Raw genomic sequence first — 27,594 nt, 5'->3', positions numbered from 1 at the left:
GTTCTCAATGACACCCGGATGTCGTGCTAGGATGTCCCTGATCCTCTGCTGAAGTCTCCGTCGATGGAGTGTGCTCCCGTGTCTCGGTCGTGGTCGCCTCGATCTCCCAAGCTCAATCGCCCTGTCAATGAGGGTGCCTCTGGTATGCACGCGGGCACAACTCTGCGTTGGTGGCTGCTCTCCTGGCTTTCCCGATCCAAAGAAATCTGTGATCGGTCTCTGTGACTGTCGTGTCCCATGTTTCCTCAACAGACTATCCCTATGCCGCTGTAGCTCAAGTAGATATAAGCCAAGGCATCTCTGATCCTCATACTTCATGACTCTATCTAGGGGTCCAAAGCCCTCCTTGAATAAGCAATGGAAGCGCCCTCGTATCTCATAATACATAGTGCAATGGCATATGTAATGTAACTCTGTCTCTGGCTCGGTACCGCATAATTTACATATCCTGCTCTCCGGTGGTATCCCTCTGAATCTGCCCGTCTCAATCTCCAAATGGTGCGAGGATGTCCAGATCTGACCTATAGCACATCGCAAACTATGAGACAGATGAGTGTCCATGTAGCTCGGACGAATCACAAACCCATCTCCCGAGAGTTGGAGAAGATGCTCCTTGTAGAAAGCCATCTTCGTGCCCAACTCCTGCACTGGCTCTACCCATGTCCTCCTGGTGTCCAACTGTATAAGATCCTGACGAATAAGTCTAGTGATCTCCGTCCGTGTGACTGGTAGTGAAGGTGCATCTAGGGAATACTGAAAAGGAGGCAGTCTATCTAGGCTGAAACCATGCCTCTGAAACCAAGAGGTCATCTGCACATACCAACATGATGTGTCTCCCTGCGTCGCTAACTGTCTAGAAGACTCCAAAGCCAATCTAGCGTATCTGCCTCCACGTGTATCCCATAGGCTGTGCAAAAAGGACACTGATCTGGTAATAGCCTCAATCTCTATAGGAGGGGCTGCTAGCTCCGCTCGAATAATCGCATGTGGTACGGAGGACTTGGCTCTAATCATCCGAGAGATCATAGATACCAAGGGCCTCTCCATGTTCCTCCACCTGTCATGATCCACAGATGGTCCCCACACTTGGTACTCCATAAAGCATAGCTGAAGTAACCAAAGTATCAAAAAGCCATAGCTTTGTTCGTGGTTCCTGAAACTGAACCTGCGAACACATCCTCTCTAGCCCTCCCAGTGCTGCATATGCTCTAGACAGTCTAGTCTCTGCTGCTCTCCTCAGAGCAAACCTCGGTCCCGAGAATACCACCCCAAGATATGTATATGCATCTGTGTATTCCACAGTGTCCTGACCATATACGAGTGTAGGTGCTGATCTCCTGACCCACTGCGGAGTAGTGTTAAACACCATAACCTTGGTTTTACCAAGGTTCACAGACAGTCTACTATCCTCCGCAAAGTTGTGTAATGCATCCAACTGTCTCTGCATGCCCTCTCGTGACTCTGATATCAACACAATATCATCAACATATAGTAACAAAGGGATCCATGTCCCTGCTAGCTGAGCACCTCTGTCGCCTTCTCTGTCAATGTAAACAAAAACCTCATCTACATACATACCAAATAGTGTAGGGGATAGAGGACACCCCTGCTTCACACCAATAGTGGAATGCACAATGTCAGAAATCCCCTCAGGAGTGCGTACGTGGCAAATCACTAAGCTGTATAAAGCCATGATCCCCCAAATGATCTCTGTGGGCACTCTCAACTCCTGTAACCTGCGCATCAATCTGGCTCTCGGTACTGTGTCGAATGCTTTGCGGAAATCCACAAAGCAACAATACATCCGTCTCCCATGTGCCCTACCCTCCTCAATAATGGCTCTGAGTGTAAGAATATGGTCCAAGGTGGAGAAACCCCTCCTGAATCCAGCCTGTCCTGCTGCTCATATGCCCTCATTTTCTGCCCATTTACTCAGTTGCTGCTCCAGGATGGACGCATACAACCGTGCTAATGTGTGCCCTACCAAAATAGTACGGTAATTCCCTGGTACCTTGGGATCCCCTGCTTTAAAGAGAGGTACAATAGTAGATAAACTCCAAGACCTGGGCAGTCCCTCACACATGACCCGGTTAAACAACCGCGCAAGAACCTCTGACAATAAATCTCTAGCATGTATCAAGTGCTCTGCGACCAAACCATCATGATCATATGCTCTCCTAGTCTTCATCCTGTCAATGGCCTTCTTCACCATCTTAGTGGTAAAGAAGGTACTGGTGTCTGGGCATGGCTCTGGGGGGGCTGGTAGAGGCGGTTGCCCTGGTATTGTATATAATGATGCTGCATACTGACCCCAAATTTCGGGAAAAGTAATCACTGGAGGGGGGGAGTGCTCATGGAAGAAACGCCAGGCCTCCCCTGAATCTCGACTCAAAAAGAGTTGATACAAATCACGTTCCAACTAGGCTAAAAAGGCCCGCTTCTTCCGTCGTACTAGACGCCGAAGAGCAATCCGAGACTGTTTATATGTGATCACCCCAAGTACAAGCTCGCGCTGAATCTGAGCTCTCATCTCTCTGCACTCATCATCATACCAACTATTTTGAGGTATTCTCCCAGAACGTCTTCTCTGATCTGGTCAAGTATGTGGGTATGCCTCTGTTGTTGCTGCCCCATGCAAGATCTCAGTCAATAGAGTAGTAATCTCCTCCACAGTATAAACTGGCTCGGCTGCCCACATCCATCTGTAAATCTCCTCTACATACACCGAGTCGGTCTCTGGTGTAAAAGCATATCGTGTGTGTGCAATCCTTTGTGGTGTCTGAGAAGCACTGTACTGGAGGGAGACTGAAAAAGTCAAGAGCATGGTCCACTACTATTCCAACAGGTCTAGATCCCACACTAAGATCCTGAATACTAGAAATGAAGCTCGGTGAAGTCATGACATAATCCACTGTACTAGCCCCATGTCTGTGCGGAAAGCATGTAAATCCCCTAGAAGAAGGAAAAATCTCTATTCCATTAAGTATGGCCAAACCATGCATAGCCGTCATCTCCATGAGATATCTCCCATACTCTGTATGCTCCCTATCTGTTGAGTGTCTGTCAAGCCCCATCTCCGAAATATTCACTTCTCTGAGTATCTCCTCTGAAGTATCATAGAATACCGTTTGGGAGTTGGCCGTCCTGGCATTAAAGTCTCCCAGGAGAATGATATCTCCATCTCTAGAAAACTCCCATATCTCATCATCAAGTATAGAGAAAGGAGATTGTCCTCTGGGTGAGGCATAGACTAAAGTACTAGGGGGAAAGTAACATATAGCAATATATAAGAATCTGCCCGTCTCAGCTCTTAGTCTCACCCACATGTATCTCGCCTGGTCATCTCTTCGAACTATCTGTAATAGCGGCTGCAATTCCTCCTTGAATAAGACAGCTACACCTCCTGAACCCCGGCTCCCGTGCTAGGATCTAGCATCTGGTCTACAAGCTGTTTCCCATAAATAACCAGTCACACGTGGCATCAACTGTCCAGACATCAAATGCGTTTCTGAGTAAAAGACAATGTCTCTATCTCTGAAGCTATCCTCAAAAGCACTCACATCCAACCTACAAGAACCATTACAATTCCATGCCGCCATCCGGAGTGTGGTCCCAAAGGTCTCGCACCGTAATGCTGTGCGCTTTTCCAAAACCACTACTTTCCCTCCTCTATAAAATGCAATTTTTCCTTTCTCCCTTGTTGCCTTAATCTCTGGCATCAACTCTTGCATATGTGTTATTTGTGCCAAAGTAAGGTCATCCCCCATAAATATCTCTGTGTTCTTAAGTGGTGGTCTCTTCTTTAGGAATTCCTTCCTTGATTCCATAGTTGGGAATCGCAAAAGAAGTGCTTTCTCTTTGACATTTCCCTTTCCATCAATTCCCTTCTTTCCTACTCTCCAAGCACCTGTATGTGTAGGTTCCGGGATGCCCATGCGTTGCAAGAGTTCCTTCACTTCATCCTCTACATTTCCAGTGTCTTTGATACTTGTAATACGCACACGCAAGGCTCTATTCTTCCTCTTCTGTTCCTCTTCAATGGTCATATTGATGATGGTAGAAGTCTGTACGGCTTCTCGCATCTGGGCCTTCCTTTTCTTTGCACCCACAATCCATTTTTCTGCTTCGTCAACCTTCTCTTGTGTTTTAAAAAGGCGCTCCGCCCATGAAGAGGCCGCTTTCGAATTTTGCTCTTCCCCTTTGCGCAAAGTTTCCACTTGCTCCTTAATTTCCTCAAGCTCCTTCAACATCGAAGGCTGAGTTTCCCTCTCCATTTTGGGCATAATCTTGCAAGCTGCAAGCTCCCCTTTAAGCTCTTCAATCACTGCATCCTTTTCCTTTATGCACTTTTCCACATTTGTTTTCCAGGCATCAAAGCTTGCAATTGCCTCATCTAATTTTTTCTGCATAATACATTCCATAACATTCACTTCTGCCCGCACTAAATTCTGCATCTCCCCTTTCAAGGATGCGTACATCTCATCATGTTTACCAAGCATCGCTTCATCCAATTCTTTCCTCATATCTGCATACATAGAATTCTTATAGTTATCCGCATTTGCATACATCTCTTTCCTAATATCATCTCTCATAAAGCTGAGCTCTGATTTAATCATTACTTGAATTCTTTCCTTAATACATCATCCTCGACTCTGATGGTTTTTCCTGCCCGTAAAGAACCTGGCGAGAGTATACTTTCTCTGTTCCTCCGCTTGAAAGTTGCTTGCATTTTTTGTGGAGTGACGAAGCTACTTGTATCATCCAACTCATCTGGTTGGTCCATCCTCATAGAGAAAACTCCCTTGCTGCGTATCTCCTGCTCAACACGTGGTCATCACTTGCTCTCTGCTCCTTTTGCGTGTTACTCAGGCCAACACACAGTCGACACTGCTCAATCCAGCATGCGGCCTGCTGAACCTCAGAGAGAGAGAGAGAGAGAGAGAGAGAGAGAGAGAGAGAGAGAGAGAGAGAGAGATTATAGGCTCTACAGGGGGAAAATTAAACAAAGGTAGGAATAGCAAAGCAAAGTTTTCTTTTGTACACAGGCTGACATGTCCTATGCATACACCCCTTTTTATTGTGTAAGGCAGTGCAAACAAAATGAAGAAAAGAATTTCACATGAGGCTCTTAGATGAAAGGCCTATTTAAAAGCTAAGAAACCAAAGAGGATGCCAATGCCGAGGCTCTTAGACAAAAGGCCTATTTATAAGCTGAGGATTTCAATGTCTTACATGCAAAAGTCAAAATGCCGATCTTCCATCTTCATTATAGCTTGTTCTAGAAAATCTTCTTGCAGAGAAGGTAATAGTATATGACGTTTCAGGCCGAGGGGCTGAAGCCTAAGAGAATCTAAGGGCATTCCAATCCGCACTATTTTCATGGTAGCTCATGCTTGGTGTCATTGTGTCACAGAGAGAGAGAGAGAGAGAGAGAGAGAGAGAGAGAGAGAGAGAGAGAAATGAAATGAAATGTTATATTAACGTCTTCAAAAGGCCAAAATGACCTATGAGACCAATCAGTTACAAAATAGTGAATCTAATACCATGTCTGGGTACAAAAGAACTAGAAAAGAACTAGAAGTGGAACAAAATACTACTACTACTACTACAATCTAAAACTACGTGGGTGTATCAGCTGATACAATAGGTACCCGGTAAACTGGATGTAACAGTGTGTGAAACAAAGATGGAAGAAATGGTGAGGATCCATCCTCATCTGCACTCTGGATGTCGAGAGAGTATGGCTCGAATCTTCTGTTGTAGTCTCCGTCGATGCTGTGTAGCTCCTCTCCTCAGTCGCGGTCGTCTGTATCTCTGTAGCTCTAATGCTCGGTCGATGAGAGTGCCAGTAGTGGTCGAATGAGTGTGGGACGAGCTCTGCAATGGTGGCTGCTCCTCTGGCTGTCCCATATCTAGTGAAAAGAAATCTGTAATGTGTCTCTGGGACTGCCTCTCTCTAGCTCTCCCCAGTAAAGTGTCTCTACACCTGTGTAACTCAAGTAGATATAGTCCAAGACATCTCTGATCCTCATAACTCATGACCCTAGATAGAGGACCAAAACCCTCTCTGAATAAGCAGTGGAAACGCCCCCGTATCTCATAGAACACTGTGCAATGACATATGTAGTGCAACTCTGTCTCTGGCTCTCTCTGGCATAATCGGCATATCCTGCTGTCTGCTGGTATCCCTCTGAATCTACCAGTCTCAATCTCGAGCTGATGTGAGGATGTGCGTATCTGACCAATGGCACAACGCAAACCATGAGACATATGTGTGTCCATGTAGCTGGGTCGAATCACAAACCCATCTCCTGTGAGGTGGAGAAGATGCTCTCTATAGAAAGCCATCTTCGTGCTCAACTCCTGAGGCGGCTCTATCCATGTCCTCCTGGTGTTGAGCTGGATCAGGTCCTGACGAATGAGTCTAGTGATCTCCACCCGTGTAAGAGACAGCGAGGGTGCCTGAAGAGAATACTGGAAAGGGGGCAACTTGTCCATGGTGAAGCCATGCGTCTGAAACCATGAAGTCATCTGTGCATACCAGCATGAAGTGTCCCCCTGTAAAGCTAACTGTCTGGAAGACTCAAGGGCCAGTCTAGCATATCTGTCTCTAGTAGTATCCCATAGGCTGTGCACAAAGGACACTGATCTGGTAAGCGCCTCAATCTCCATGGGGGGGGCAGCTAGCTCTGCTCGAATGATCGCGTGAGGTACGGAGGCCTTGGCTCTAATCAATCGGGAGATCATAGATACCAAGGGCCTCTCCATACGTCTCCAACCATCCTGGTGTACAGAAGGTCCCCATACCTGTACCCCATACATCATAGCTGAGGCTACTAAAGTATCAAAGAGCCATAACTTTGTCCGAGGTTCCTGGAACTGAACCTGCGAACACATCCTCTCCAAGCCTCCCAAGGCCGCATAAGCTCTGGTCAGTCTAGTCTCTGCTGCTCTCCCCAAAGAAAACCTCGGCCCAGTGAAGACTATCCCAAGGTAAGTGTATGCATCTGTATACTCCACAATCTCTTGACCATACGTGAAGGTCGGTGCCAATCTCCTGATCCACTGCGGTGTGGTGTTAAACACCATGACCTTGGTTTTACCAAGGTTTACAGACAATCCACTATCCTCTGCAAAACTGTGTAATGCATCCAACTGTCGCTGCATACCCTCTGGTGAGTCAGAGATCAAGACAATATCATCAGCATACCCTCTGGTGAGTCAGAGATCAAGACATATAACAACAATGGGATCCACGTCCCTGCCAGCTGGGCACCTCTATCACCCTCTCTGTCAATGTAATCAGACACCTCATCAACATACATACCAAATAGAGTAGGAGACAATGGGCAACCCTGTTTCACCCCGATAGTGGAGTGAACTAAGTCAGATATCCCCTCTGGGGTGCGTACATGTCCCATCACTGATCTGTATAAAGCCATAATCCCCCAAATCAACACTGTGGGCACCCCCATCTCCTGCAGTCTGCGCATCAGTCGAGCTCTCGGTACCATGTCAAATGCTTTGCGGAAATCCACAAAGCTACAATAAATCCGTCTCCCATGTGACCTGCCCTCCTCAATGATAGCTCTGAGTGTCAGAATATGGTCAAGAGTGGAGAAACCCCTCCTGAAACCTGCCTGTCCCTTTGCCCGTACACCCTCACCCTCTGCCCAGTTACTCAACTGCTGCTCAATAATGGATGCATACAATCGTGCCAGTGTGTGTCCAACCATAATAGTGCGGTAATTTCCAGGCTCTGTAGGATCACCTGCCTTGAATATAGGCACAATAGTAGACAACCTCCAAGTCTCAGGTAATCCCTCACACATGGCACGATTGAACAACACTGCAAGAACCTCCATCAGCATATCCCTAGCATGTATAAAGTGCTCCGCTACTAGACCGTCATGATCGTAAGCCCTCCTGGTCCTCATCCTGTCAATGGCTCTCTTTACCATCTCAGTGGTAAAGAAGGTGCTCGTAGGTGGACATGGCTCTGTAGGATCTGGAAGGGGATCCTGCCCAGGAACCGTATATAACGATGTCGCATACTGGCCCCACACATCAGGAGAAGTAATCACTGGGGGAGGGGAGTGCTCATGGAAGAGTCGCCATGCCTCGCCTGAGTCTCTACTCAAGAACAACTGATACAAGTCTCGCTCCATCTGGGCCAGGTAAGCTCGTTTCTTCTTTCGCACAAGGCGCCGGAAAGCAATCCGCGACTGTCTGTAGGTGATGACTCCTAAATGAAGATCCCTCTGAAGCTGGGCTCTCATCTCTCTGCACTCCTCATCATACCAACTGTTCTGGGGCATGCTCCGAGAATGTCGCCTCCGATCCGGTTGAGTGTGTGGGTATGCCTCTGATGCTGCATCATGTAGTGTCTCAGTCAGTAAAGTAGTGCACTCCTCTACTGAGAGGCCTGGAGCGACTGTGCATAGACGATCCCAGATCGCCTCTGTATAAACCGAGTCAGTCTCTGGTGTAAATGTATAACGGGTGTGTGACCTGCCTCCTGATTTCTGGGCTGTACTAAACTGAAAAGATACGGACAGTGTCAAGAGAGCATGATCCACTGCTACGCCCACTGGTCTGGTTCCCACTGTGAAATCCTGAATACAAGGAATAAAGCTCGGCTGTGTCATAACATAGTCCACTGTACTGGCCCCATGTCTGTGTGGAAAGCATGTGAAGCCTGCTGCTCCAGGAAACCGCTGTAAGCCATTAAGTATGGCTAGCCCATGTGTAGTCGTCATCTCCGTGAGGTATCTCCCATACTCAGTCTGCTCTCTGTCATGTGAGCATCTGTCAAACCCCAGCTCACCCACATCCAACTCTCTAAGCATCTCATCTGAAGCATCTCATCTGAAGAGAGAGAAAGAAAGAAAGAAAGAAAGAAAGATTTTTAACGTCTATGTCAGGCCGAAATCGGCCTATGAGACAAATCAAATGTACATGGTGTGTATGTCATCCGTCTATCGGAAAGACAAATGAAACAAAACTGATACAAAACTGAACTGAATGTAGGTAGTGGAGTATCTGAGGAGGGATGGAGCTCTATCTCTAGGGGTATATGCATGTCTGTATGCTCAAGGTAGTACAATCATGAGAATGCATCAAGCTATCTAGCTCCATCTTGTACTAATGGGGGGATGTAAGATGTGGTACATGGGCGGGTCTGGTGCCAAGGCTACCTGGATGAAAGCTGTCGGGTCGGCCCTCATCTGAGCCACTCGCTCCTCAGTGGCACGGCGCTCCCGGGCTCGGATCTCCTCGATCTGTCGGTGGTGGGAGCTCGCGCCCCTGTAGCCTGTGACTCGTGGTCGTCGTCTAGCTCGGCTCACCTCCGCCTGTGGGAGTGTCACTCCCCTCTGAGTGTCTGGTGAGGGAGGGGCGGCAATCCTCTGAAAGAAGTCTGTGAGCTGCGACTGTCTCCCCTCTGTCTGATGAGAGAGAGAGAGAGAGAGAGAGAGAGAGAGAGAGAGAGAGAGAGAGAGAGAGAGAGAGAGAGAGAGGACAATGGTGATGGCAATATAGAGGCTTCTTGGACTGAGATTTAGAAAATAATTTCAGCAATAAGGTGATCTCCAAAATGACGGAAAAGAGGTTGTTTTTATAGATGAACTTGCCTCTTGAATAAGGAGGTTATGTGGTAGCATTATCACTAGTCCCTTGCCACTTGTTTAAAAAGATAAATTATCTTTGACAAATGTCCTTACATGTCTCAATTGTCTTACCTTTTGTAAAAAGGAAAAAAAGTGAATTGCCTTTGTCCTTGGCAATGTCCTTACACATGTAACAAGTGTCTTGACAATTGTCTTTCTTTTGGAATACTCAAGATTCTTCTAGCCCTTGACCCACTTGACTTACAGAGGCATTGTCTATGAGACTGCCCCAAGGCACAGCAGGTTCAGCATTGTCATCAGATAGGCAATACACTTGGAATGGTTGCTTGGTCAACCCTTACGGGCCCAGCACTTCGTTTTAAGTTGTGCTCAGCCAGGAGGATGATTGTGATATAAGAGGGCTGGCCTACACTCCAGCCTGCCACAGAGCTTACGCCTCAGGAGTGGAGCAATGATAGAGAGTTTTGTTGGGAGCTTATCTGCAGCGAGACTCTCTCGTTCATATGGTGAGCCCATTGCTTCCGTATCTTCGATGCCCGCCCCATCCCACTGTTGGAGACTGTACGAGATATATGGCTAGAGCTGATCCATACACTTCGAGGTCAGAGTGAGAGGCTGCAGGGCAGATCCGACTGTATGCGAGAGCGCCGGAAGGCATTCCTACGGCTTTGGCGTACAGGGAATTTCTACACAATGGTCCATGGGACTCCTAGATGGCACTACTCGCCCCCTCTGAAGTTGTTTTCTCCTCAATTTCCTGATTTAGCCTTTGTTGTTTATATCTCACTTTTTCATTGGGAGAGTCTCCCCTCATGTTGACGTTAGTCCATGGGGCTCCTAGATGGGACTACCAGCCACCTGTGTGGTGGTTTCCTCCTCCCATATGCTGGTTTAGCCATCGTCGTACATATCTCACTTTTTCATTGGCTCTTTTATTATTTAATAGAAGGATCTTTTTCTTAGGGAAAAAAAAAAGTCTACCCTACATCCTCATCAATTATCATCATCACGTTATACATCATCTCAAAACATATGGGTACAATCATGAGGGCTAATGATGTGTACAATTGAGAATTTACATTTTATACAAATGGTGATCATCCCATGGACTCTCTCATGGGTCTCTACAACATGGCCTCAATGTCCTCGATAGTCTGCTCTCGGGGGGGGGGGGAACTCGATTTCACTCAATAATGCTCCGTAGCCTCCAATGTGGACCTTGTCTACGATATAAAGATCCTCGCATCGTCAAGCATCAGGAGCGGATGGCTCGATGAAGAAGGATGCCCTAATAAGGGTGTCATTGGGTAACCTGCTGTGGACCATCCCCAGTAGTCCCTCTATAAAAACTGCCTCTATATGAATCCTCTATGTGTAGGTTCTCTGACAGTAATAGGGGTATCCATGTCTCTACCATTTATGCTCATCTGTCACCCTCCCTCTATATGTAATTTGAATCCCCATCCATATACATGCCAAAAAGACTCGGGAATAGTGGGCAACCCTGTTTCACCCCAATAGTGAAGTGAATAATCTATGACATCCCCTGGGGCATACACACTCGTCCTGTAACTGTCCTCTACAAGGCCATGATGCCCCATATGAGCTCTACATGCACTCCAAACTCCTGCAATCTGTGCATCAATTTGCTCTCTCTCTCTCTCTCTCTCTCTCTCTCTCTCTCTCTCTCTCTCTCTATATATATATATATATATATATATATATATATATATATATATATATATATATATATATATATATATATATATATATATATATATATATATATATAGAGAGAGAGAGAGAGAGAGAGAGAGAGAGAGAGAGAGAGAGAAATGAAATGAAATGTTATATTAACGTCTTCAAAAGGCCAAAGTGACCTATGAGACCAAAAAGTTACAATGTGGTGGATCTGATACAAAGTCAGAGTAACAAAATGACAAAATGACAAAACAAATATACTATGGAATCCTGGACTGCTAGGTGTGAATGGGGCAGAGCAGCTAGCTGGGGCAGCTAAATCACAAGAGATCCAACATCGGTCACTGGCGGATCTCATCAATCTCCTCCACGGTCAGTAGTCTGACCGGGCGTCGTGCATGTCGGGCCAAAGTGATCCGAAGCCTCTGATGCAGCCTCTGTCGATGCTGTGTAGTCCTCCGCAGTCGTGGGTGTCTGGATCTCCCTAGCTCGGTCGCCCGGTCGACCTCTGGTGTGAGGCGACGAGCTCTGCTGCGGTAGTGGCTCCTCCAGGTGTCCAGTGTCTGCTCTAAAGAAGTCTGTGATGTGTCTCTGCGACTGGCTAGCCTGTCCTCTCATTAAGCTCTCTCTGTGTCGGCACAGCTCGAGTAGAAACAAAACCCAAGCATCTCTGATCCTCGTACTGCATGACTCTGGAGAGTGGTCCAAAGCCCTCTATGAACAAGTAGTGGAAGCGGCCTCATATCTTGTAGTAGACGGGGCAGTGGCATGTGTAGTGCAACTCTGTCTTTGGCTCCATGCCACACAGGGGGCATGTCCTGGCCTCTGCTGGTACTCCACTGTATCTCCAATCTCGATCCGCAACTGGTGTGAGGATGTGCGTATCTGGCCAATAGCACATCGTATCCCATGAGACAAGTGAGTGTCCATGTATCTGGGCCTCATCACAAAACCGTCCTCTGTAAGCTGGAGAAGATGCTCTCTGTAGAAAGCCATCTTCGTGCCCAGCTCTTGTTGCTGGCTATATCCATGTCCTCCTGACGTCTAGTTGAGCCAAGTCCTGTCAGATGAGCCTGGTGATCTCGGACTGTGTAAGAGTCAGAGAGGGTGCCTCTAATGAGTACTGGAAGGGGGGCAATCTGTCTATGCTGAACCCATGCGCCTGAAACCATGATGTCATTTCACCATATCAGCATGCTGTATCTCCCTGCATGGCTAACTGTCGAGAGGACTCAAGTGCAAGGCGGGCATATCTGTCTCTGGGAAGTTCCCACATGCGGTGTGTGAAGGAGACAGATCTGGTAAGCGCCTCGACTACTAGTGGGGGAGCAGCTAGCTCTGCTCGGATAATGGCACGCGGTACTGAAGCCTTGGCTCTAATGAGCCGCGAGATTATAGACACCAAAGGCTTCTCCATGTCCCCCCACCCATCAGTGCGACCTGTCCTCCCGTGATGATCCAATGAAGGTCCCCATATCTCAGCTCCATAGAGCAATGCAGACGCCACTAAAGTGTCAAATAGCCAGAGCTTCGTCCAAGGCTCCTGAAACTGAACCTGTGAACACATCCTCTCCAATCTGCCCAATGCTGCATGGTCTCTGGTCAATCTAGTCTCTGCTGCTCTCCTCAGTGAAAATGCTGGTCCACTAAAAACCACTCCAAGGTAAGTGTAAGCATTTGTATACTCCACCGTCTCCTAGCCGTATGTGAATGCGGGCGCTGACCTCCTGATCCACTGTGGGGTGGTATTAAATACCATGACCTTGGCTTTACCAAGGTTGACAGACAAACCACTTTCGTGGGCAAATCTATGTAGAGCATCCAAGTGAAGTTGCATCCCCTCTGGAGAGTCGGAGATCAACACAATATCATCAGCATAGAGCAATAGTGGAATCCATGTCCCTACTAGCTATGCACCTCTATCACCATCTCTCTCAATGTAGTCACCAACCTCATTCACATACATACCAAATAGAGTAGGAGAGAGCGGGCAGCCTTGCTTCACAACAATAGTGGAGTGAACCGGTGCGGACAAACCCTCTGAGCTACGTACATGCCCCACTACTGACCTATATAATGCCATGATCCCCCAAATGAGCTCTACGGGTACTCCCATCTCCTGTAATCTGCGCATCAATCTAGCTCTGGGTACCATGTCAAATGCTTTGCGGAAGTCCACAAAGCTACAATAGATCCGTCTCCCATGTCTGCCCAGCCTCTCCTGAAACCTGCCTGCCCAGCTGCAGGTATCCCTTACCTCTCTGCCCATCTACTCAGCTGCTGCTCAAGAATGGATGTGTACAACCGTGCCAATGTGTGTCCAATCATGATAGTGCGATAATTCCCAGGCTCCATAGGGTCTCCTGACTTGAAGATGGGTACAATCGTAGAAAGGCCCCAAGTATCAGGTAAGCCCTCACACATGGCACGGTTAAACATAACTGCTAGAAGCTCTGCTAGTAGATCTCTGGCATGCATGAAATGCTCAGTCACTAAGCCATCATGATCATATGCTCTCCCAGTCCTCATTCTGTCAATGGAGAGAGCCATGAAATGAAATGTTATATTAACGTCTTCAAAGGGCCAAAGTGACCTATGACCACAAAGTTACAATCTGGTGGATCTGATTCAAAGTCAGAGTAACAAAAAATGACCAAATAAAATACTATGGAATCCTAAATTGCTAGGTGTGAGCTAAGAAAATAGGTGGGATAGCTCAATTACAAAAGATCCAGCATTAGTCGCTGGCAGATCTCATCAATCTCCTCCATGGTCAATAGCTTGACCGAGCGTCGTGCATGTTGGGCCAAAGTGATCCGAATCCTCTGATGTAGCCGGTAGTCCTCCGCAATCGTCAACGTTTGGATCTCCCTAGCTTGGTCGCTCGGTCGATCAGTGTGCCTTTGGTGTGAGGAGACGAGCTCTCCACACACACACACACACACACACACACACACACACACACACACACACACACACACACACACACACACACACACACACACACACACACACACACACACAGATGAAATGTTATATTAACGTCTTCAAAAGGCCAAAATGACCTATGAGGCCAGAGCAACAAAAGTCAGAGTAACAAAATGAAATGACAAAATGATAAAATTGAAGTACTATGGGATCCTAAACTGGTAGGTGTGAACTAAGCAGCTACCTGGGGGTAGCTAAATCACAAGTCACAAGAGATCCAACATCGGTCGCTGGCGGATCTAATCAATCTCCTCCATGGACAGCAATCTGACCGAACGTCGAGCATGTCGGGCCAAAGTGATCCGAATCCTCTGATGTAGCCTTCGTCGATGTTGTGTAGTGCTCCGCAGTCGTGGGCGTCTCGATCTCCTGAGCTTAGTCGCTCGATTGATCAGTGTACCTCTCGTGTGAGGCAGCAAGATCTGCTGTGGTAGTAGCTCCTCTGGGTGTCTAGTGTCTGCTCTAAAGAAGTCTGTGATGTGTCTCTGAGACTGGCTAGCCTCTCCTCTCATCAGGCTCTCTCTGTGTCTGCGCAGCTCGAGCAGAAACAAACCCACGCTGTTGAGAGCGAATCTAAGGTGGATAATGGCGAAGAACTGCCATGGCTTGGAGGCATGCAGAGCAGAACGAGCAATAGAGGAGAGAGTCGATACAGCAAGGAGACAAAATAACACGCTTCTTTGCATTCCTTTGTTTAAAAAAGCTTATAATATAAAAGGTGGCCATGCCATGCAAACTCCAATTTTAATTGAACCTGCCTGCATGCTTCATAAGGAGTAGCATACCGACAAGGGCTTGAACCTAACAATCCCCCCCCCCAAGCTCGAACTAGACAGGCCACTCTCATGATACCTCGAGTTTTTGGTGTACTCGTCAACCGTGAGTTTTAGGTTCTCTCACAACCAAGGATTTTTGGTGTATCCATAACCTGGTGCTATGATACTAAACCCCCCCTTGAACAGATAGGGTGTAGGTGAAAAAATTAGCTACCAATGAGTGGAGTTTTTGGTTCACTGCCAAACCTTGGGTTTAAGGTGTACCCAATAACCTCATGAGAAGCGCAACACAAATGGGCTGAGAACAAATATTTTTGGGAGGTCTTACCACTTATGTGTGGCAGTGTCTATAACCCCTACAATTTATTTTGACTAGGAAAAACATGAAAGGAGTTGATCTAAAAAGAATCATTGAAATGACAACGGTTAGAAGTATAGCTATAGAAGTTGAGAACACCTTGACGATGTTATCTGCACACTCCATAACCATTGAAACCCCAATTCCACTGAAGGCATGATTAGTGATCATGCATACAGTTATAGTCATATATCCATTAAAAATCCCTTTTTCACGATGGCATCAAAATCTTGTGTTAAAATGGCAAATGCATTGAAAACAATGCCAAATAAATAGAGCCAGAAGTTTTGCACATTGATATTGTGTGAAGGTCGCTTTTTAATTATGACCTCGGTATACACACCTGCAAAACCACTAAGTAATGCCATGACAATTGCCATGGCCCACCCTTTAAAAGGTGTTTGCAAAACATGCTTAGACAAAGAATTCAATTGTGCAGTTGGCAGCCCAACCCAAGAAGAGCATATGCGGCCCACTGTATGGGGGTCAATCTCCTTTTCAAGAAAATCTTGTACAATACCCTTAGCCTCTTATCTTCAGTGACCCGGCCATCCTTGCGCCAAATCTTAAACAAGGCTCCTACTGAGATGAGGCCTTTAAGTAGCTCTACCATGAAATTGGCAGATGTAACACTGTAGTCATAGCCTCCTGTCCTTTTTGACCACGCAATCAAAATACCTTGTGAGCTTGTCAAAATTGTAAGAGCGAATGTGACCATTGACTTGCGTTTCCATTCTCTACAAATTGCATTCACCTCTTTAACACTTGAGACCAAAGGTATTGTAACTTCGTATTCGTCGTCCAGCTTCTTAGGGATATCCTGTGTGCTTGAGCGCCTCGTATCCTCATAGTCCGTGGAAACAGTTTGATCTCGGACCTTCCTGTAGTCCATAGCTGCTTGTTAGCAAATCCTGCTATCTTTGTTGATACGTAAAAGCTATAGTAGTTCTCTTGAGGCTCAAAATAAGGGCCACTTTAATAAAATATGAACACAAAAGCAAAGCGGGCTCTCTCTATAGCAGCGCATACAGAAGTTGGCGAGGAAGATCGTGGTGGACTGTAGGTGGCGTTCTAGCAGGGGAGACTGAGTCGAAGTGTCATCAGAAAGACAGGGCGACCACGTTGAGGGCGACTTCGACGAATATGAAGCAGGTCGATATCCTCCTCCTCTCCGCATAAGCGGCTGCTCCCACGTTGTTGAACTGAGCCGTGGTTGATGCCAAACAGAGCCAAGAAGGCAAGCTCTGATACCAGGGGTTGAGAGCGAAGCTAAGGTGGATGATGGCGAAGAACTGCCATGGCTTGGAGGCGTGCAGAGCAAAACGAGCGAGAGAGGAGAGAGTCGACACAGCAAGGAGACAAAAATAACACGCTTCTTTGCATTCCTTTGTTTTTTACATAATAAAAGGTGGCCATGCCATGCAAACTCCAATTTTAAATGAACCTGCCTGCATGCTTCATAAGGAGTGGCATACCGACAAGGGCTTGAACCTAACACAGGAATCTCTGATCCTCGTACCTCATGACTCCGGAGAGTGGTCCAAAGCCCTCTTTAAACAAGCAGTGGAAGCGGCCTCGTATCTCGTAGTAGATGGCGCAATGGCATGTGTAGTGTAACTCCGTCTCAGGCTTCATGTCCCACAGGGTGCATGTCATGGCCTCTGCTGGCACTCCGTTGTATCTCCCAGCCTCGATCCACAGCTAGTGTGAAGATGTGCGTATCTGGCCAATAGCACACCGTATCCCATGAGACAAGTGGGTGTCCATGTATCTGGGCCTCGTCACAAAACCGTCCGCCGTAAGCTGGAGAAGATGGCATGTGTAGTGTAACTCTGTCTCAGGCTCCATGTCACACAGGGTGCATGTCCTGGCCTCTGCTGGCACTCCGCTGTATCTCCCAGTCTCGATCCACAGCTGGTGTGAAGATGTGCGTATCTGGCCAATAGCACACCGTATCCCATGAGACAAGTGGGTGTCCATGTATCTGGGCCTCGTCACAAAACCGTCCGCCGTAAGCTGGAGAAGATGCTCTCTGTAGAAAGCCATCTTCGTGCCAAACTCCTGTGCTGTACCCATGTTCTCTTGGTGTCTAGCTGAATCAGGTCCTGGCGGATGAGCCTGGTGGTCTCGAACTGTGTAAGAGTCAAAGAGGGTGCATCCAGTGAGTACTAGAAGGGGGGCATCTGTCTATATTGAATCCATGTGCCTCGAGCCATAACGTCATCTCCCCATACCAACATGCTGTGCCTCCGTGCCTGGCTAACTGTCAGAAGTGCAAGGTGGGCGTATCTGTCTCTGGGTAAGTTTCCACAAGCGGCGTATGAAGGAAACAGATATGGTGAGCGCCTCAAGTACTAGTGGGGGGCCAGGTAGCTCTGCTTGGATAATGGCACGTGGTACTGAAGCCTTGGCTCTAATGAGCTGCGAGATCATGGAGACCAGAGGCTTCTCCATGTCCCCCCATCCATCACTACGACCTGTTCTCCCGTGATGATCCAATGAAGGCCCCCATATCTCAGCTCTATAGAGCAATACAGAAGCCACCAAAGTGTCAAAGAGCCAGAGCTTCGTTCGAGGCTCCTGAAACTGAACCCATGAACTCTCCAGTCTCCCCAATGCCGAATGGGCTTTGGCTGCTCTCCTCAAAGAAAAAGCTGGTTCACTAAAAACCACTCCAAGGTACATGTAAGCATCTGTATATTCCACTGTCTCCTGCCATATGTGAATGTGGGCGCTGACCTCCTGATCCACTGTGGGGTGGTATTAAATACCATGACGTTGGTTTTACCACGGTTGACAAACAAGCCACTCTCACGGGCAAACCTATGCAAAGCATCCAAGTGACGTTGCATCCCCTCCGGCGAGTCGGAGATCAACACAATATCATCAGCATATAACAATAGCGGAATCCATGTCCCTGCCAACGGTGTACCTCTATCACCATCTCTCTCAATGTAGTCAGAAACCTCATCCACATACATACCAAATAGAGTAGGAGAGAGCCGGCATCCCTGCTTCACCCCAATAGTGGAGTGAACCGGTGTAGATAGACCCTTTGAGGTGCGTACATGCCCTACTACTGATCTGTACAGTGCCATGATCCACCAAATGAGCTATGTTGGTACTCCCATATTCTGTAATCTATGCATCAGTCTAGGTCTGGGTACTGTGTCAAATGCTTTGCGGAAGTCCACAAAGCTACAATAGATCCGCCTCCCACGGGATCTGCCCTCCTCGATGATGGCCCTGAGTGTCAAGATATGGTCGCACTAGGCGTCGGAAGTCAATCTGTGACTGTCTGTGTGTGATGTCCCCCAAAAGCACTTCCCTCTGAAGTCTAGCTCTAGTCTGACGGCATTCCTCATCATACCAGTTGTTCTGAGGCATGCTCCCAGAACGACATCTTTGCTCAGGCTGTGTGTGTGGGTATGCCTCTGTTGTTGCATCATGTAATGTCTGTGTCTGTATAGTAATAAGCTCCTCCAGAGGTCGTCTTGCTCCTCAGTGGATAGGCGTCTATAAATCCTGTCTATGTATACAGAATCCGTCTCTCGCATGAAGGTGTAGCGAGTAGGGGCTGCTACTCGTGGAATGTGTGCTACACTCAACTGGAAAGAGGTGGTCAGCGACACAATAGCATGATTCACTGCCACCTCCACAAGTCTGGGCCCACCTATGAGATCCTTGATACTGGAGATGAGGCTCGGCTGTGCCATGACATAATCTATCATGTTGGCTCCATGTCTGTGTGGTAAGCATGTGAAGTCTCCCGCAGCGGGAAATATCTGTAGGCCATTCAAGATGGCCAATTCATGTGCAGTCCCCATGTCTATCAAGTGCCATCCATACTCAGTATGTTCTCCATCCTGTGATATCCTGGATAGTCCCGTCTCTGCAACATCCAGCTCTCTCAACATCTCCTCTGAAGTATCATAAAATACCGTCTGATGATGTGCAGTCCTAGCATTGAAGTCCCCTAGAATGATAATGTCACCATCTCTAGAGAATTCACATATGTCATCATCCAAAATAGAGAAGGGGGACTATCCTCTGGGTGGTGCATATACTAACGTACTCGGGGGAAAGTAGCAAATGGAAATGTATAGATATCTACCAATCTCTGCTCTCAATCTCACCCACATGTACCTAGCTTGTTCATCCCTACGAGCTATATGTATCAATGGTTGCAACTCCTCCCTGAATAACACTGCCACTCTTCTTGAGCCCCGCCCTTTGTGCTCTGATCGTGTTTCCTGTCTACAAACTGTCTCCCATCTGTATCCACAAATGTGAGGCATAGACTGCCCAAGGGCCTGATGTGTCTCAGAGTAGAAGATGATGTCTCTCCCGGTAAAACTCTCGTCAAAAGCACCCACATCAAAACACATAGATCCATTAAAATTCCAGGTAGCAACTTTGTGAGAGAGAGAGAGAGAGAAATGAAATGTTATATTAACTTCTTCAAAAGGCCAAAGTGACCTATGAGACCAGAAAGTTACAATGCAGTGTATCTGATACAAAGTCAGATTAACAAAATAAATTAAACTAGGATAACAAGATATAAATAATGCGGAATCCTAAACTAAGCTGATAGGTGTGAAAGGTGAAAGGCGTGAAATCTGTGAACTAAGCAGTACAATGTGTAGACAATATGGGACGGAAGTAGAGATCCATCTTCATAGAGATCCATCTTCATCTGCACTCTGGACGACGAAAAAGTATGGCTCGAATCCTTTGCTGTAGCCTCCTTCGAAACTGTGTAGCTCCTCTTCTCCATCGGGGTTATCTAGATCCCCCTAGCTCCAATGCTCGGTCTATGAGAATGCTAGTAGTGCGGGCAGACCTCTCCACTGTTGGCTGCTCCTCTGTCTATTCTTCTGGGTGTACAATATCTAGTGTAAAGAAACCTATGATCCTCTCTGGGGTTGTCTCTCTTCAGCTCTCCTCAGTAAAGTTTCTCTATGCCTGTGTAACTCAAGTAGAAATAGCCCAAGACATCTCTGATCCTCATAACTCATGACCATGTGTCTGAAACCATGATGCCATCTATGCATACCAGCATGATGTATCCCCATTAAAAGCTAATTGTCTAGAGGACTCTAGAGCCACCCTGGCATATCTGTCTCTGGTAGTATCCCACAGACTGTGCACAAAGGAGACTGATCTGGTAAGCGCCTCAATCTCCATAGGGGGGGCAACTAATTCCGCTCGAATGATATCATGCGGTACGGAAGCCTTGGCTCTAATCAGCCGAGAGATCATAGATACCTGGGGCTTTTCCATACGCCTCCAACCATCCTGGCCTACAAAAGGTCCCCAAACCTGCACCCCATATAACATAGTAGAGGCAACCAAAGTATCAAAGAGCCATAACTTTGTCCTAGGTTCCTGGAACTGAACCTGCAAACACATCCTCTCCATTTCTCCCAGAGCCGCACCAGCTCTAGTTAGTCTAGTCTCTAAGGAGGCTACAGCAAAGGATTCGAGCCATACTTTTTCGGCCCAGTAAAGACTATCCCGAGGTAAGTGTATGCATCTGTATACTCCACATTCTCCTGACCATATTTAAAAGTAGGTACTGATCACCTGACCCATTGCGGTGTGGTGTTAAACACCATAACCTTGGATTTACCTAGGTTTACACACAATCCAGTATGCTCTGCAAAACTGCGTAGTGCATCCAAATCTCGTTGCATACCTTCTGGTGAGTCAAATATCAGCACAATATCATCAGCATATAGCAACAAATGGGATCCACGTCCCTGCCAGCTGGACACCCCTGTCACCCTCTCTGTCAATGTAATCAGACACGTCATCAACATACATACCAAATAGAGTAGGAGACAATGGGCAGCCCTGTTCCACTCCAATAGTAGAGTGAACTAAATCAGATACCCCTTCCGGAGTGCGTACATGTCCCATCACTGATCTGTACAAAGCCATAATCCACCAAATCACCTCTATGGGCACCCCCATCTCCTGTAGTTTGCGCATCAATCGAGCTCTTGGTACCATGTCAAATGCTTTGCGAAAATCCACAAAGCTACAATATATCCGTCTCCCATGTGCTCTGCCCTCCTCAATGATGGCCCTGAGTGTCAGAATATGATCAAGAGTGGAGAAACCCCTCTTGAAGCCGGTCTGACCCTTTGCTCGTACACCCTCGCCCTCTGCCCAATTACTCAAGAATTGCTCCAGAATAGATGCATACAACCGTGCCAATGTGTGTCCAACCATAATAGTGCGGTAGTTCCCAGGCTCTGTAGGGTCACCAGCCTTGAAGATGGGCACAATATTAGACAACCTCCATGTCTCAGGTAATCCCTCACACATGGCACGATTGAACAACACTGCGAGAACCTCCATCAGTATATCCTTGGCATGTATAAAGTGCTCCGCTACTAGATCGTCATGATCATATGCCTTCACGGTCCTCATCCTGTCGATGGCCCTTTGTACCATCTCAGGTGTAAAGAAAGTGCTCGTAGCTGGGCAAGGCTTGGTAGGGTATGGAGGGGTTCCTGTCAAGGAACCGTATATAATGATGTCGCATATTGGCCCCACACATCAGGTGAAGTAATCACTGGGGGAGGGGAGAGCTCATGGAAGAGTCGCCATGCCTCTCCCGAGTCCCTACTCAAGAACATCTGATATAAGTCTTGCTCCATCGGAGTTAGGTAAGCTCGCTTCTTCCGTCGCACAAGGCATCGGAAAGCAATCCGAGAATGTCTGTAAGTGATGACTCCTAAAAGAAGATCCCTCTGAAGCTGGGCTCTCATCTCTCTGCACTCCTCATCATACCAACTATTCTGGGGACTGCCCAGGGGCCTGATGTGTCTCAGAGTAGAAGATGATGTCTCTCCCGGTAAAACTCTCGTCAAAAGCACCCACATCAAGACGCATAGATCCATTAAAATTCCAGGTAGCAACTTTGAGAGAGAGAGAGAGAGAGAGAGAGATGACCTACAAGTCCTCAGACATTTGCAGGCAGACAACAAGACATCATACTACTCATAAGCATCACAATAAAAGAAGCAGTACACATCACTCAACTTCCCAAAGCTCGAATCGCAGACAAAAAGATTATGCAAGCAGCACATTTGAGGTCTGTCTAGCACGATAACAGAACAGAACATAACTCAACCTTTTTAAGCTGTTCCGAGTCTCCACAGCCAGCATACACTCGAAGCATTGCAGCCATCACCTTTTGCTTATCTGCTTCAGAACATTGGTATTCCTTCGAATACAGATCGAAAACCTGTCAGGAATTTGTTTTTCCATCAGTGAGTAGGAATAACCAAGATACAAAGGGATTCAACATTGTTTGAACTGACACCATACATTTTACATTCTGATTAGCTGGTAAGAAAAACCCTCATACAAGTAATCAGCAATCACTTTTCTCGACAACAATAAAAGCCAGGATTGCTATGGAAAGAAGAAAACAGCAAGCCTAGCCTCTCTTTGCAAGGTGTTAAACTATACTCAAGTAGAACACAATAATTTAACTACCAGAGAATACGACCTGCCTCCTACCAGAGATACAAATCCAGGACTTCCTTTCTAAGCTGCCTGGCAGACACTATGTACCTGGTCCAACTGCCTCCGGCAAGTGCATTATGTTGTTCCAAGTTGCTCTATATGTGAAGTTTGTCTAAATAGTATGTAGTAATATAAGTCCTACTGGAGATTTAAATCCAGGACTCCCTTTCTAAGCTGCCTGGCAGACACTATGTACCTGGTCCCAACTGCCTCCCGCAAGTGCATGATGTTGTTCCAAGTTGCTCTAAATGTGAAGTTTGTCTAAATAGTAATATAAATCCTTTTATTTTTCATTTATGTATTAAGACTCAAAGGCATGGCAAACCCACAGACTGCTCAAGACACTCAGCGCTTATAATCAGAAGATGACCTTCTCTGCCCCTTTGCTGTTCTTTCTGAGTGCACAAGCATGAATCAAGCTTGAGAAGTTCGCACCAACTGGCTTGACATTCTTCCTTTTCATTTTCTGGAGCACGGACAAAGCCTGTAAAACCTGTCCCTGTATCAAAATGAATAGGTTGTGTTGAGAAAGCATGCTCAAAAAAATAAGAGCAGGAGCAGCTGACAATACAGGATAGAAGTCAACTGGCAGCTTCACTCCAGCGCTTTGTATAACCCCTTAAATCACTGCAAAATATTTCAAATAGCCCAACAACGTCTCACGTTGCATTTTTAATGCTAGCTACTAGCTTGACAGATACTGGGATTTCTCTACTGAGAAACTAGAAGCATTTTTGTACAAACTCACTATGTTTGTATTTTCCAATTGAAATTAATATACCTAGATGAATCTAGGATAAGCATTGATTCACCCTTTAAGGAAAGTGCAAGCTATAGACCCATGGTAGTCACCCACGAGACAATATAACCATCAGCTCCATCATGCATAGTATTGACTAAATACCACGACATCCCCACTAACGTCGTACTAACATATGCTCCTAAATACACCAGCCACACCCACACACACACACAGAGGAGCATACATCAACACAAAGCCCAGTGCACTGAGTTTCTGAGATCAAGGGCAGACTCAGCCAATTGAAATTAAGCTTACCACAAGCAACCTGTGACTGACGTAACATGACGATCTAATCTGAATCCAAAGTCCTGTCCCTGTGGGGCAATGTAAACTTGAAACTAACCTACACAAACATGAAAGAGTCTTACCTAAATTACACATAAATTTAATGATCTAACCCTAGATTAAAACAAGGGCCAAGATTTGCAACCCTCCTACTCCCAAGAGACAACCCTAGCCACCCTCCAACATCCATATACAGTTGGATATTGCAAGAGGAGCTCTCAAATTAATACTAACTCTGGGAGACAGCTCCCTAGTCCATCACAGAGAGATCATGCACATAAAAACTCCCATTCAGCACTACATTGATGGAGATAGTAAAATCTGCATATAGCATGATTGTACTGCACTTTGAGCCCTCAAGACATAAGAGCAGCATCCAAGGCTCGATGCCTTGAGACTTCATGATCTTAGCTGAGTAATTATGGCTCACCCCTTGCCTCATATTTAAAGGCTATGGACCTTGTAAAGAAGCTGCTTTACAAACTTGTTTTATAGACCTCTCAAAGGCCGTGTAACACATAACATGGCTGTCTGCATCAAATAACCATTCTTGAGAGAATATCTCTGCCTCCCCACTCTGTACTCTCTTGAATATCTCCAAGCATTTGGATCTAATGCAAACTACTCTCGCATCTCATCAGAGTCATGATCGAGCACTGTTGTCAGAACGAATATCTGTGGCTTGCGAGATAAAGCATCTGCAACCACATTCTTGTTGCCCTTAAATACAGGATTGGAAAACAAAACAACGACAGGATGCTCACCCCAAGGTTGTCAACGTACTGTTGTACGGTAAAGTACGGTATAGTTTCGTACGGGAAAATACATAGTATTACAATTCGTATCATACGGTTTACATTCATATACTGTTTGTTTTAATATAGCACCATTTCATATTGTCTAATGTTGTATCGTACAGTCATACAGTGAGGTCATAGCATACGCCATATTTGTACCATATGGGCATTCATATATTAAACAGAAACTTCCATGGTTCACCCATCTCACCCGCTTCTTTGACAACTTCAGCTGGGATCCATATACATTGTAAGGTTTGCACTAAGCAAGTAATTCGTCCACTAGCTCAAAGCATGTACCACAGCTAAGAGTTTCCTCTTATGAGCCTGTGCCACCCTCGCAATCTTCAAAAGCATCCGACCCTCATAGGCAACTAAATGGCTGTCGTGCATCAAGATCGCTCTTAAACTCCCACAAGCATCACAATAAACCTGAAAAGGCTACTGCAAATCTTGTAGTATCAACACACATTCCGTAGTCAACTTCGGTTTGAGTAACTCAAATGCTGCAATCTGTGTAGGTCCCCAAGTGAATGGAAACTTTTTGAGTAATGGCGTGCAACAGCCAAGCTATCTCCGCAAAGCTCCTGATGAAGCGCCAATGGTAAGAACATAAGCCCAAGAAGCTCCTGACATCATGTACATTCAGCAATGTAGGCCAATTGCGAATAGCATCAACCTTGGCTTGATCCATACTAACACCCTCAAACGAAACAATATGTCCCAAGAAGTGTATTTCTCCCAGTAGAACTCGCACTTCTTTCCGTTGATCACCAATCTTTGTTCCCTCATCCCTCTAGACACTCGTGACACATGCTCGCTATGATCTACTCGAACTTAGAGAGAAAAATGATGTCATCAAAGAACCCAAAGGCTCTAAAGATCATGTCCAACACTCCTACAATCCAAAGGATGTCTTGAACATGGTCTTGTATATCTCTCCAACAGCGATCTTGATCTCATAATAGCCACTCTTAAGATTGATCCAATTGAAAGAAGTAGCACCCCGCGATCTGTCAAGTACATCATCGAACCTGAGTATTGGAAACTTGTTCTTGCTGGTAATCTTATGAAGAGTCCAGCAATCGATGCACATTCTCCAAGATCCATCTTTCTTCTACACAAATAGCACTCTCAAGACTAAGGGGAAGAACACGATTGGATCTTCCGGTGAGGGATTGGAAGGAAACACAGAAATAACTGTAAACTTCACACTTCGCGAGACTCTAGCACTTCAAATCCCTTGAATAACACACACACACACACACACAGAAATTAAATGAAATGTAATATTAACGTCTTCAAAAGGCCAAAATGACCTATGAGACCAAAAGGTTACATGTGATGAATCTAATACCAGGTCTGGGTACAAAAAGTACAAAGAACTGAAAAGAAAATAGTGGGTAGGGGTGGGGTGAAAGCTGATACAAAGGGAAGACAAAGGGTGAGCTGATACAATGGAGCTCTCTCATAGTTGAGGCATCATATACAAATACATCAGTATCCAGGATGGCTCCTATGTCGTGCCAACATGGTATGGATCCTCTGTCGCAATCTGCGCCGATATCGAGAGGGCCCTCTCATCCGTGGGCGAGAGGACCGCCCCAACTCTATCGCTCGATCAAGCAGTATGCCTCTGATGCCTCTGGTGTTGTTATGCTGTGAGGGCTGCTCGAACTCCTCTGTCTGTGACTGAAAGAAACTTGTGATCTTCCACTGTCGTTGGATCTCTCTCATTGTGCCCCTCTTCAAGAGTCCTCTCTGTGTTTGCGAATCTCCAGTAAGTATAATCCAAGGCATCTCTGATCCTGATATCTCATGACTCTAGAAAGTGGCCCAAAACCCTCTCTGAATAGACAGTGAAAGCGGCCTCGTATCTCATAGTATACTGGGCAGTGACATATGTAATGTAGCTCTGTCTCTGGCTCTATTTGGCACACCTGACAAATCCTGGACTCAGTAGGTACTCCTCTAAATCTGTTTGTCTCGATCTCTAGCTGATGTGAGGATGTGTGTATCTGACCAATAGCACATCGTATCCAGTGGGATAGATGAGTATCCATGTATCCTTGTCTGATCACAAAACCATCCTCTGTGAGTTGGAGAAGGTGCTCTCTATAGAAAGTCATCTTCGTACCTAGCTCATGTGTAGGTTGTATCTATGTCCTATTTGTATCCACCTGAATCAAGTCCTGTCTGATGAGCCTGGTAATCTCTGCCCTTGTGAGGGGGATGGAGGGTGCATCCAAAGAGTACTGAAATGGGGGTAGCCGGTCCATACTAAAGCCATGTAAATGAAACCAAGATGCCATCTCCGCATACCAACATGATCCATCTCCCTACAATGCCAGCTTTTGCGAAGACTCTAGTGCTAATCGAGCATATCTGTCTCTAGGGAGAGCCCAAGTGCTATGCATAAATGAAACTGATCAAGTGAGTGCCTCCACTACCGATGGAGGAGCAGCGAGCTCTGCCCTAACAATGTCATGTGGTACTGAGGCCTTGGCCCTAATTATCCAAGAAATCATAGACACCAATGGCTTCTCCATACATCTCTATCCATCAGTTCTGCCAACTCTGCTATGATGATCAGTTGAGGGGCCCCATATCTCCACTCCGTACAGCATGGCCGACGTGACCAAAGTGTCAAAGAGCCAAAGCTTTGTCCTAGGTTCTTGGAATTGAACCTGTGAACATATCCTCTCAAGTCTCCCCA

The 27,594-nt window shown here is 46.4% G+C and overlaps 1 protein-coding gene and 1 pseudogene across 2 annotated transcripts in view; both read right to left on the bottom strand.

The window, feature by feature from the left end:
- LOC147455589 (uncharacterized) overlaps nucleotides 1-27,594 on the bottom strand; it is a 177,915-nt gene that overhangs the window by 54,629 nt on the left and 95,692 nt on the right. For both annotated transcript variants that reach the window (XM_086514336.1, XM_086514335.1), the window contains exons 10-11: nucleotides 23,365-23,493; nucleotides 22,597-22,710 (exon numbers count right to left, since the gene is read on the bottom strand). In XM_086514336.1, coding sequence (XP_086370462.1) covers nucleotides 22,597-22,710; nucleotides 23,365-23,493 — 243 coding nt within the window. The remainder of the gene's footprint in view (nucleotides 1-22,596; nucleotides 22,711-23,364; nucleotides 23,494-27,594) is intronic.
- On the bottom strand, nucleotides 15,426-16,466 carry LOC147455591 (CMP-sialic acid transporter 2 pseudogene; annotated as a pseudogene).

Source organism: Adiantum capillus-veneris, chromosome 6 (assembly GCF_014529385.1).
Source record: "Adiantum capillus-veneris isolate H3 chromosome 6, ASM1452938v2, whole genome shotgun sequence".
In the NCBI taxonomy this organism is placed as follows: Eukaryota; Viridiplantae; Streptophyta; class Polypodiopsida; order Polypodiales; family Pteridaceae; genus Adiantum; species Adiantum capillus-veneris.
Note: the sequence above shows the minus strand (reverse complement) of the source record. Positions and strands in the feature narration are given on the sequence as shown.